Raw genomic sequence first — 12,860 nt, forward strand, 5'->3', positions numbered from 1 at the left:
GTTCGTGATGGTTGACTGGCAACAGCTGTTGCAGTCGGGACAGGCTATATAAGCCGTTCCTCCCTTTGGTTCAGGTAGCGAACTTTGTAACAGAAATACTCTAGAATTAGTTCCAGTCATTCGAGTGTACCAGTTCATCTGCTCCTGTACACAAACCTTGTTACAAATTCGCAATAAAGATACCCAGATTTCCTCCAAAAGCCACCAAATCGAAGCCAGTTCGTCACACAGCATCACCAGCTTGCTCTCTGTTTGTGCATATAAGGGTCTTCCATGCCCAATACACCCAAAAATCTGCATGTGGACCATACCTTTTTATTAGATTGATTGAATCGAAGTCAATTGTCAATCGCCAAATATCTGCAAGACCTTATATATTCTGGTTTGTATGATTGCATGATCAAAATGTTTTGTTAGAGCTTTTCTTTAATAACCTTTTTAAAACGGTGCAAACTACAGAGCCATCGCATGCAAAATTTTTCTCTAAGGTGGTTCTAAATTAGAGCAAGGCTTTTGATGTTTGTCTTGAGAAAAGTTATTTACATCGTACCATATCAATGTTTGTCTTGAGAAGTAGCACGAACAGCTGCTGGGGAAGCTCAACGCAGCTCGACTATTTCTTTGTCAAAAAAAAAAGGCAGCACCACTATCTTTACACGGGCTTGCGTGTACTGTAAGGTGCAGATCGTCTGTTCTGTATAACCCATGCGTGAGCACTGACGCATGAACAGATAAAGATATATATTCCCTCCGTCTCAAAAAGACCGTTGTTGTTGACTTTCAGACATCTTGTTTGACCATCCGTCTTATTAGAATTTTTTATATAAATATCATCTATTTTAATATGACTTATTTGATTATTAGAGATACTTTAATAATAATTTACCTATTTTAAAATTTGTACCAAAAATTTAAATAAGACGAACGGTCAAACATGATTGATCAAAGTTAACAACATCGGTTTTTTTGAGACGGAGGAAGTACTATATACAAAAGCATCATGAGGCCATGCCATCCTCGAGCAAATTAAAGTCTGCCTCTGTTCTTGCTCTACTATTTGTCTCTTCCTCTGTTATCCTCTGCAATCAGAATCAGTTGTACACACTCACATACCCACCCCTGTAGACTTTCTGGGTAGCTTGTGGGTCCCAGCTGGAAGTCACTCAGACTTGGCAAAGAATCGTCTTCCTTCTCTGTTGAATTCAACTCTGCTCTAGCAGTGCCAGTCTAGCTCTACTCAAGGGATTAGGAGCAGAAATCGGAGACTTGAGGGACTCACCTGCTACTCAAGAGTCAAGAGTCTACATTATCTTGGCTTCACCTCCACCTGTTAGTTGCTGATCCAGGAGGAGGAGACGACAGCCATGGCGACGGCGAAGCCCATCCTGTACAACGCTTGGATCAGCTCCTGCTCCCACCGTGTTCGCATCGCGCTAAACCTCAAAGGTGAGTAGGTGACTCTAGCACTTCTTGAAACTCTAGGCTCTGAAACTGGTTAGATTGATCTTTTGGTTGGTTGTTAGGCATAACCGATGAGCTCTTATCCTCTTTTTTCAGTCTAAGATATATACTTCAACTTTCGCAAGAATTAGATGCAGATTCGTCTATTTTTGGGCAAATTCTGAAGTTTGTTCAGTTAGGGCTCAGGGATGACTACTGATGCTAGCAATTCTGTATTTCTTGATTTAGTAACTGTAAAACTGTGAATAGTTAGTTGTTCAGCAACCCCAAGAATATTTTGTTTTCAAGTACTTGAGCACTACTTGTCTATTGAGAGAACAAGAAAGGCTATATGCAACACATTTGTTTTAGTATGTGCTCACATAGGTCTTGTCAGTGATGCTTGTTTGTCTTTGTTTAACGAACCTGATGCTATGTCCATTTGTGCAAACTTCTTTCAACTAACTAATTCAAGGTGTGATATATATTAAATGCTTTATTATTCTAAAAACTAAAAGCTAATTTCGTGGCTTTTTTAATCATGAAGGTGTGGATTACGAGTATAAGTCGGTAAATCCCAGGACAGATCCAGGTAACTGCAACGCCTTGACACATTTGTGTATTGCAGTTGACATCTCATTCTCGCGTTTACAATCAATGGGGACACAAATGAGTTCTAGAAACTTCGATGTTACTTTTTTGTTAAAGTTCATGGTTTAATATGGCATTTCCATTACTATGTCTTCCCTTTCGTAGATTATGAAAAAATCAATCCAATCAAATATATTCCAGCATTAGTAGATGGGGACATAGTCGTTTCTGATTCTCTCGCTATCTCATTGGTGAGTTACAAATTTTGCTTCAGCAGATTTTGATTGTGCAATTATGTATATGTTCTTTGGCATGCCAATGCATGCATTTATTAGTCACTAACAAGCTATCGCATTGACCAGTATTTGGAAGATAAATATCCTGAGCATCCTCTCCTGCCTAAAGATCTCAAGAGGAAAGCTCTTAATCTTCAGGTCGTGTCCAGATCAAAATCTCGTTGTATCTTGTTCACAGAAGCAAAATAAAAATCTGACCAACTATTTGTATGTGGGGAACCTATATTTGTATCTTGCATTTACCTTTTCACTATGGTATCATATATACTTGCTATATATTGAGGATCTAGTCAACTGAAGAGGTCAACACTCTTATCATCATGTGGCATCTCCTTTCCAATGAGTCTTTCACTTTCTTGGTACAGATTGCAAACATTGTTTGTTCAAGCATTCAACCTCTTCAAGGCTATGCCGTTATTGTGAGTATTACCAATACCTAGCCACAGCTGATGAGACTTTTGGGCATGTACAAGATCTATTTACATAACTACTTTACAGGGTCTGCATGAGGGTAGGATGAGCCCAGATGAGGGCCTTCATATTGTTCAAACTTATATTGACAAGGGATTCAGAGGTGTGGTTTCATGAAACTTAATGTTTGCACAGTAAAATTGTCTCTTCTTTTTCCAGTACATAGACTCAAGTTATGTTTTCAAATCTAGCAATGCAGCTGCGTTGGAAATTAAGCTACTTGTTTTGAACATTGAGCACTATAATGCACCTTCAATCCCAAATAAGCAAAAATGTACTTTGTGTCAGTTTCATTCTTTCAATATTACTTACAATGGTAATTTTGATTCAACTATTTTTGTCAGCGATCGAAAAGCTCTTGGAAGGATGTGAGAGTAAATATGCTACTGGAGATGATGTCCAATTGGTTTGCTTGTCTACCCAACCTTTTAATAATACACATTGTTTTGCTTTGATCAATGACTTAGAAATGGTCTCCAGAGTTGCATCATCATATCAATCATCCGTGGTTTTTTTCTCCAAATTACATTCCAACAAAATTTCTCATTTAGTTTAGTCTTTTGACATCCAACTTTGAGAAAGTGTCATCTTACTTGAATTTTGATATGAATTAATGTGCTGCAAAACAATTTGGCATCATTTGTGTTTCCTTTGGCAAGTGATCTGAACTAGTCCGATGTTTCCATATTTTGTGCTCATGGACAGGGAGATGTGTTTCTTGAACCACAGATACATGCTGGCATAAATCGCTTCCAAATCGATATGGTACCTAACTTTCACATGCTATTCCATGTAAAACAAAATGGATAGTGTGGATCACGGCCACCCAACTTATTCATAAACTAGCTTCAATAAGTTCTTGCTTTCTTGCAGTCGAAGTACCCAATCTTGGAGAGGCTCCATGATGCATACATGCAAAATCCAGCATTCGAATCTGCGCTTCCCAAAAATCAGCCAGACGCACCTTCATCATAAGCATCAAGATTGTCTGAATAATTTGCATGTCCTTTTGTAATAATTTGGATAGGGAGACACCGCTTCCTCCATCCTGCAGTACTCTGAGTTATAATCTAGCTTACCCTTCTGTCATGGCTCAAGAGTAATTAATTGACACTTTCCCTAATGATGCCCATACTTTGTATGAAGACCGAATGCTTCTCATTCTAAATATTATGGAAAGTACGGTGATTTTACATGAGACTATATATCATGGGCTACACAACACAAAAACAAAATGGAATCATTTTTCAAAATTAATTTTGAGAAAGCTTATGGTAAGATTAATTGGGATTTTTTACAACTAACATTAAGACTAAGGGAGTTTGATCCTGTTGGGCCAAGCGGCGGAGGAGTGACCCAAGAGCCTTCGCCAGGGAAGGCGAAGGTCCCACATCCTTCTTCATTGAAAGGAGCTTAATGCCTGCATCCTGTGCAGAGACGTTTCTATTCGTTGGTAAGGGTGAGGGCTGACAACTGCGAGGCGAACCACTAAGACCTTCGGCATAAATGGCGGAGGCTCCAAAAGATAGAGGCCTCATCGGTGGAGATGGAGCGCCTCAAAGGGTAAACCGGTTTGAGCTGATCGCAAGTCTGTTGTTTCCTTTTCTTGTCATCTAGCAGGTGGTGGAGGCATGACCTCCTATGTTGGAGTCCGGAGGCTGCTGTGCACGGAGATGCTGGCGAGGAGATGGTCAGGGGGAGCAAAAGTGTGCTCTCTGCCTTCTCCCTAGACAGCTTGAGCTAGTTAAAGCCCAGGAGCAAGGGCCCAACAACGGAAGGCGGCCCATGGAGGATGTCTAGAAAGCCCTTGCTACCATAGGACTAGAAATAGAATATTCCTGGGAGTGTACTGCCACCGTAATGGGGCATTGAAGTAAATGGTGCGTATATTAAACCACACCCTATAAAAGAGGCACAGAAAGTTGTAGAGACATGGTTGGTGAATTCATTAATACAACCCCTATAATCCTTCATCATTATCCATTTGTCGTGCAGCCCCTGCCCCATCAGAGGAGGTCTCGTCTTGTTGACTCGGTCGCCAGAATGTTGATTCCAACATTGGCGCCCACCGTGCTTAGCCAACAAAAACCCACTGATGGCAGGATAGAGAAAAGCCTCCGAAAGAGCCACAACAACCTCCTCCCCAAGGGGAAGGCCAAGGCGCAACACCCGCAGTGCATATGCATTAACCCCAGAGGAGGAAGCAGAGAATGATCAAATGGTCCAAGACCAACCTCCGGCCGTGAAAGAGCAACCACCACTACAACCAACAATAGCTTAAGAGCTCCAACAATTGCAAGCCTAGTTGTAGAGCATGCAACAAGAAGGAGATAGAATAGCTATGGCCTTTGCTATAAACCAGCAAGCAATTCAAGCCTCAGCACATGCAGCAAAAATCGGGCAGCAGATGAATCTTTTGCAGGTAGAAATGCAGAGCATGGAAGCAGCACAACCACCCTCAAGCACATTGCCATGAGTAAACTTGGCAAGCCAAATGCAACCTAACCCACTACCAAATTTAGTAGTGCAACCGGTCTTTGATTTACCACTTGCGATTCTACAGGCACGCAGAACCATAAATCCAAGGTCCCCTCTATATGAAGGCATTCAAACCACCCCATGGCTGGCAAATTACAAGCCGATCGCACTCCCCAAGTTCAATAGAAAATTTGACCCACATCAGTTGAACATGAGCTTAGAAGCAGCAGTAGCCTCTGCCAGAGGCAATGACATAGTACTTGCCAAATCATTTGTCATTGCAGCAGAAGGGGATGCACTTGCGTGGTACTCAATGCTCAAACCCAATATAGTCTACTCGTGGGAAAACCTCCAGGACAAGATCCTAGCAAATTTCAAAGGTTTCTTTAGTGAATCAATGATGTCAATAGATTTGTTTCAGTGTAAGTAAGGTCAAGGGGAGCCCATTAGAGACTATTTCTATAGATTTATACAAGTCAAAGCAAGAGTACCTAAGGTACAAGAAGAGGTGGTCATAGAGACAACAATCAAGGACTTCCGCATAGGACCCTTCATAGCCCATCTAGCAAGGGAAAAAGCTGCTCTTAATGCAAGAGTTGTATAGCAAGTTTGAAAAGTATTGCAAGTCAGATAACGACCTCTGCAAAAGGCTTGATGAGAAAAATCAGAACAAGCAACAAGCAAATAACAAGAATTCTAAGGGGAAATGTAGGCCATAGCTAGCAACAACAAAGACAAACTCAAGGACAACAAGTCTTCAACATTGCTCATCAAGGCACTAGTCAATAGAGCCAACCAATGCCAAAGACAGGAGCACAAGGTACAAACCAAGGAATGCATCAAAGGAAAGGAAATGGCCAGGGAAAAAATGGGGCAAGAACCAAAAGCAAAAGATTCACAAGCAATATTATTTTTTCCACGGAGAGGAAAAGGGCCGTGTTACCAGGGATTGCCTAGATGCGAAAGAGACTCGGGATCAAGAATAGAACAAATCATCAACCTTTGCCACCACAGCTAGCAAGGGAAGTAAACCACAAATTTGTCTTACCACAACAAAAACCATACTGTCCTATCTACTTAGGGCTAACCTCCACCCAAATCCACCCCTCCACCTTGGAACCCACCTACTACCCAAACTTCCTACCCACATGGTGATTGACACCTATGGCACAAACACAACATAACGCCCAACGCCCAGAAGCAAACTTGACCTACATAAACCCCAGGCCTCCGCACATAACATATATTGAAACAAGCCACCCACAGCAAGCGCCAAACAGATTCGAGGCACTTTCCTCACCATCAAAATAGCCTTTACCTTTGCCACCACACCCAGCACAACTTCCACCACCTAACAATGAACCTAACCTAGACAACCAAATCAACCCTCATAGCCTACCTACCATCGACATGATCTTTCCCATAGCTAGAGGCTCCGCCATGGAATTCTAGTCTAAGAAGCAGAAGAAGAATCGCCTTAGGCTAATCAACAACATAGCAGTACAAGGGCCTATACGGTGCACCAATTGGTTGAAGGCATCCATCATCTTCATAGAGCAATATTTACAACTCAACAACTATCCGCATGCAGACGCAACGGTAATGGAGGCAAACATAGCAGGATGGAGAATAAGCAGGGTTCTGGTGGACTCTAGTAGCTCCACCGATATCATTTTCATTAATGCCTCCAACAAAAATGAAGCTTAATAGGAATCAACTGCAAGCTTCGGATTCCCCACTCATCGGAATGCAAGAACAGAATATATCACCTTTGACATGGTAAACCTCTACTACCCATATAACACCATCTTTAGTAGAGGATTTACAAACAAATTCTGCAATCCACATGAGCTATCTGTGCATGAAGATACTAGCCCTCCACGGAATCATTACAGTGCATGGCATCAAGAAAGAAGCAAGGAACATTAAAAGAGCAATAGAAACATCAACTCCGTAGACTCAGCCAAGGGCGAAGGCCTGAAACCTCTAGACATGCCAAAGGGAAAAATAAATTTGGCTGGCCAAGATGAAACCAAAACAGTACTGCTAGGGCAAGAGCCAACAAAAAGTCACCATTGGTGCCAATTTGTCCAAAGAAGAAGAATCAAAGGTCATGCAAACACTAGCAAAGGACAAAGATATCTTCTCTTGGTCAGCCTTCGACCTCTAAGGAGTCAGCAGGGACATAATACAACATGCCCTAGAATTGACCCAAAAATGAGACCCAAAAATCAGAGGCAGCATGGAGTATTGGCAGCCAAAGCCGAAGTACAAAGGCTACTAGACGCAAATGTGGGGGGTGCAAATGCACCACCCCAAATTTAAAAAAAAAATAGTTTTAGCTTAAATTTCACCATATATGCATCATCCATTATACAAGTATATGCACCTACAAGGCAAGTGCACCACCCTTCGATTTACTCTAGCTTCGCCACTGCCACAAGCCGGTGTCATTTCGCAACCCACCAGAGATTTCGGCGGCAACAACAACAGCACAGTTCTCATTCAGAAGCCGGAGTCATTTCAGCGCAACAGTTTGTTCAGGCTAAAAGAAGATTTTTTTTTTCTTTTTTGGCTAGTCGTCAAGAATCCACCAAAGGGTGGAGAATGGCATCACACACTCCGTTTTCATGGCTAATGGCGATGACTGTCCACTTAACCATTCGCCCATTTGCATTTTCTATTTATTGAATACTTCCAGGGGCTCGTCTCGCTTCTATGTACATAGCGACATATATGAAAAGAGCTTAGTAACTTTGTGTTGCCGAGAATACATGCAACAACATCAAAATGCAAATAACTGTATTTGCAAACTTTATTTCGCAGACAACACTACGCGTCATCAACCAACAGCTTTCACCAACATCCTGGCGAGGAGCTTTGCCATCAGGAACACTGACAATGAGTTAATGTCAAAATAATTTAAAAGCGCCAGAGGAGCTCATTTCACCGCTCCTCGTGTATTCCCCCATAAAAATGAATAGGATAAGACAAAAAATCACTCAGTCAAAAAAGCACTTCACATATGAGTGTTTAGGTGCATCACAGATATGTCAGAGAGGGCGTCTTATTAAGAATATCTACAAACGTGCGTACCTATATGTGACTGTGATTAAAATAGAACACACATCTGTGTGAATAACAACACTCAGACATGTGTACTATACACGGGTCTGTAGTATGGATAACAGTACAAACACGTTCTTTAAGCGCATCTATTTTAGTGAACATTATATAGACGTTCATGCTCTACACGTGTCTGAAGGTAGATTACTACTATAGACGCCAGCGGTGAACGTGTCTGTCAACATGCATCTGTAATTGTGATGCTAATACAGATGTTGTCATTATGCGTCTGTAGTGAGGAGCAAACTACAGACTTCTATTTTGTCAGTGCGTCTGTAGTAATGTTTTTCTTACCATAGACGTGTCTAGGACACATACCCATCTGTAGTAAGAAAAATACTACAAATGTGTATCATAGGCACGTGATCATGGTCGAAAAAATGTTGTGATCATCTACAACTATTTCGCATGTATCAACTGTTGGAATATTTAGGTGTTATACATGGCGAGGTTGTTGGTGTGTGGGATTGCTACACAAGGCATGTTGTTACGGCTCCAAGATATAGGATAGGATAAACCCTAGGTTGTTGTAATCTTGTTGTAAATTGTTGTCTAGATACATTGCTTGTTGTTTAAGTTGTATGTGCCGTGCCAAGGGCTGTTCCTAACTATATTAACATGGAGCCATTGTTGACACTTCTTCATGTCACTACTTAGAATAGAGCTTTTGTTCTATCCCACAACGGTGCTAGAAATGCTTCTCGGTATTTAGTAGCGTCAGTTAGCAGGGTTGTCAATCCCAACAAATATGTGACGATGGTTCTGTATGATATGAGAGATTCCACAAGCACACAGAATTAAAGTGTCAAATTTATTTGATCCAAAAGGAAGGCGGGGTAGGTGGCTCCTTAGGTTGAGTGGGCGAATCAATGAGCAATGGCTTTAGATAACTTTAGCAGTGGCGATAAGTGGAGAAAGGATAACTAAAGATAACTAAAATAACTAAGGATAACTAGAGGTAGGTTGATCTCTACTTAGCTCTAGAGGGGGAGAAAGGTGTAATCTAGGTAATCAAGATAACTGAGTGACAAGAATGACCTTATCTAGTAAAGAGGCATACGTGCTCCTAATTAAACTAGACACGACGTACAACAAGCCTTACGACTTAATAACTAGCCCCAACGTGGTGGAATACACATGCAAATAGGATTGTCACCACGTATTGCTACCACAAACTGTCTGGAGGGCTAGCCGTATCTAAAGGGAAGATATAGCCTAAGCACCACGCTTAATCTATAAACTTACTATCTCTACTTGAGCTCAAAGAAGAGACACCCTAACCAGATGATAGAGCAATTACTAGATATGATAAAGCTATCACTAAGGTAGCTAGATAACCTATGGTGGAAGAATAAGGACCCAAACTTAATATTAACAAGTAGATGCAATAGTAAGACTTGAACTTAAAGGCGTAAAGTAAATATTTAATAAGTAAAGTACTAAAAGCAGTACTATATTAAGTAAGAACTGTATGATTACAAACGAGCTATACAAAACCCAAAGACTTCAGAAGACTCTTCCAAACTCCAAGGTAGAGGGTCCACCTGAGATTTTTTTTATTTTTAGCCCAAATTTGAAACAAATTTCAATTTTGACCCGGTTATAAAAAATTTTAAAACTAGACTGTTTGGCTCCGCCACCATGCATGGCGGGGCAAATACACTGCACCCCGCCATGCATGGTGGCGGGGTAGGGCCGCCACGTGACGTGCATGGCGACGAGGCTGCTGACGTGTACCCCGCCATGGACCACGGCGGGTTAAGGGTACCCCGCCATAGATCATGGCGGGTACGTACCAGCTGCGTTGCAATGCATGGAACGAACCCAACAAGTGTATGGCCTTGTTTACTTCCACCTAAAAATCCAAAAAAATTTAAGATTCCCCATTACATCGAATTTTTAAACGTATACATGGAATATTAAATATAGACGCAAATAAAAACTAAATGCACAGTTTGGTCGGAATTTACGAGATGAGTCTTTTGAGTCTAATTAGTCTATGGTTGGACAATAGTTACAAAAAACAAACGAAAATGCTACAGCGTCACAAAATTTTTTACATAAACTAAACACGGCCTATGTGCGTAAGCAAATGCAATGCACAGGAGGCCTATGGGCAAGCAATGCAATGCACAGGAGGCAGAGAGGGGCCTTGCTTAGTTCCAAAAAATTTTGAGAAATCGGTACCGTAGCATTTTTGTTTGTATTTTACAAATATTGTCTAATCATGGACTAACTAGGGTCAAAAGATTTGTCTCATCAATTTCGACCAAACTGTATAATTAGTTTTTATTTTTATTTACATTTAATACTGTTTGCATATGTCTAAAGATTTGATGTGACGAGAATCTAAAAAATTTTGCAATCTTTTTGAAAACTAAACAAGGCTGACAAGACTTGTCCACCCATCGTGGTCTGGTGGTGTTCAGGCGTATGATGTGATGATGTTCAGGCCTTCAGCATATGATGACGTTCGGCTTGTTTAGTTCCTAAAATTTTCAAGATTCCTCATCAGATCGAATTTTGCAGTACATGTATGGTATATTAAATATAAATAAAAATAAAAACTAATTGCACAATTCATCTGTAAATCGCGAGACGAATTTTTTAAGACTAGTTAATTTATAATTAAACAATGTTTGTCAAATAAAAATGAAAAAGTGCTACATTATCGAAATCTAAAAAATTTTGTAAACTAAACAAGGCGTCAGGCTGGCCCGTGTTGCTGCTGCTGCCTGCTGCATGCAAAGACCCGCCATGATGCAATGACTTTGGTCTTGTTTAGTTCCGAAAGAATTTCGAATTTTAACACTATAGTATTTTCGTTTTTATTTGACAAATATTATTCAATCATAGACTAACTAGGTTTAAAAGATTCATCTCGTAATTTACAAATAAACTGTGCAATTAGTTTTTATTTTCATCTATATCTAATGCTTCATGCATGTGCTCCAAAATTTAATGTGACAGAAAATCTTAAAAAAAATTTAGTTTTTGGGGTGAAGTAAACAAGGCCCTTGCCGCATAGCCTGACACCGGCTTCCGTCACATTCTCCTCAACCCGCCATGATCCACGGCGGGGTTCGCTAACCCGCCATGGATCATGGCGGGGTCCACGTCAGCACGAGTTGGCAGGTGGCAGCCACGTGGCATCCCTACTCCGCCGCCATGCATGGCGGGGTACTGTGCATTTGCCCCGCCATGCATGGTGGCGGGGCCAAACGGCCTATTTCTGAAAATACTTTCGAAAGCGTGTCAAAATTGAAATTTGTTTCAGATTTGGGCTAAAAATAAAAAAAATTCCCACCTGACTCTTCTCCTCTTATTGGCTAGCTGCTACTTCTAAGCTAGAAGAGCTAAGCTAAGCTAGAGCCAGCGCTAGCGCTAGAGCAAGAGAGCTATGCTCTACTACTAAATGCTAATGTGGAGCTTGAAGTTGATGATGTATGCTGATTCAATAGCCGAGGGCCTCCTTTTATAGCACTAGAAGGCATGGGGGTATTTATAATCATGTTGGAGGTCGGTGGATGGAAGTAAGGCAACAAGTGCCGACAAGGGGGCGAACCATCGCCTTGCCATCCAACAATCTTGGGTGCACCCGAATGATGGTTGTGAAGTTGGTGGATGTCCAAATGCCAATTGGAATAACGGTTTGCATGCTCTTGGAGTATGACAGTAAGCCCATGATCCATAGCTAAGGGCTTCTATTGGGAGGGTACATTATATGTTTGGGACCCAGTGTCATGTTTAGGGCCCAGTTACATAGCCTAGGGCTCACTAATTAGTATGTGGGAGGTTATTTGTGGCCCTTAGTGGCATTTTTGTAAAAACAAACTCCACTGGGGTCCATTTATAGCCTCGAGTGGCATTTCTATGAATACAAATCCTAATAAAGGACATAAAGAGAATTTCTTCACCCACCTCCCCTATAAAAGGGGAAGAGGGAGAGGTGGAGAGGGGCTTATGGTTGGCTGATCACTTGTTTACTTCCCTCTATTCTCTCTTTCACTCTCTCTTTTATTTGTTGGCAAAACCAATACCAGGAGCTGAAAAAACTAGCAATCTAGATTCTTAGAAGTTGGCTAAGCAGCAGATTCTTGAAATCTTAAGCTCCCTAACAATATTTTACTTAGTAGAGCTCTTTTGATATAAACATAGACCATTAACTATATATATAAAACATTGTATTGTTATTAGGGGGAGGCACGACCCTCACACATCTTGACTCTGCTACTAAGATACAGGGCATCCTGCTTCAGAGTCATCGTCCAATCTTGCATCATCCTTTTCCAAAGGGTTGTAGGAGGGAGAGACCCTCTTGCAATGAAATCCTAGTTCCAAAATCAACCAAGAACCTCCTTTTCAACCTTTTTGTCAACAAACACCTCCATTCCAAATTTTTTTAAAATTCAAATCACCTAAAACCGATCTTGGAGCAAAGAACAAGAATAGAACATA

At 41.1% G+C, this 12,860-nt stretch overlaps 1 protein-coding gene across 1 annotated transcript; it reads left to right on the top strand.

Annotated features, from left to right (window-relative positions):
• On the top strand, positions 1,014 to 4,001 carry LOC110429774 (glutathione S-transferase). The gene is made up of 9 exons (XM_021446308.1): positions 1,014 to 1,446; positions 1,988 to 2,032; positions 2,197 to 2,282; positions 2,394 to 2,465; positions 2,693 to 2,746; positions 2,826 to 2,901; positions 3,143 to 3,204; positions 3,504 to 3,563; positions 3,672 to 4,001. The coding sequence occupies exons 1-9, from the start codon at positions 1,365 to 1,367 to the stop codon at positions 3,771 to 3,773; spliced, it is 639 nt and encodes a 212-aa protein (XP_021301983.1). The 5' UTR covers positions 1,014 to 1,364; the 3' UTR covers positions 3,774 to 4,001.

The sequence above is a fragment of the Sorghum bicolor genome, chromosome 8 (assembly GCF_000003195.3).
Source record: "Sorghum bicolor cultivar BTx623 chromosome 8, Sorghum_bicolor_NCBIv3, whole genome shotgun sequence".
NCBI lineage: Eukaryota > Viridiplantae > Streptophyta > Magnoliopsida > Poales > Poaceae > Sorghum > Sorghum bicolor.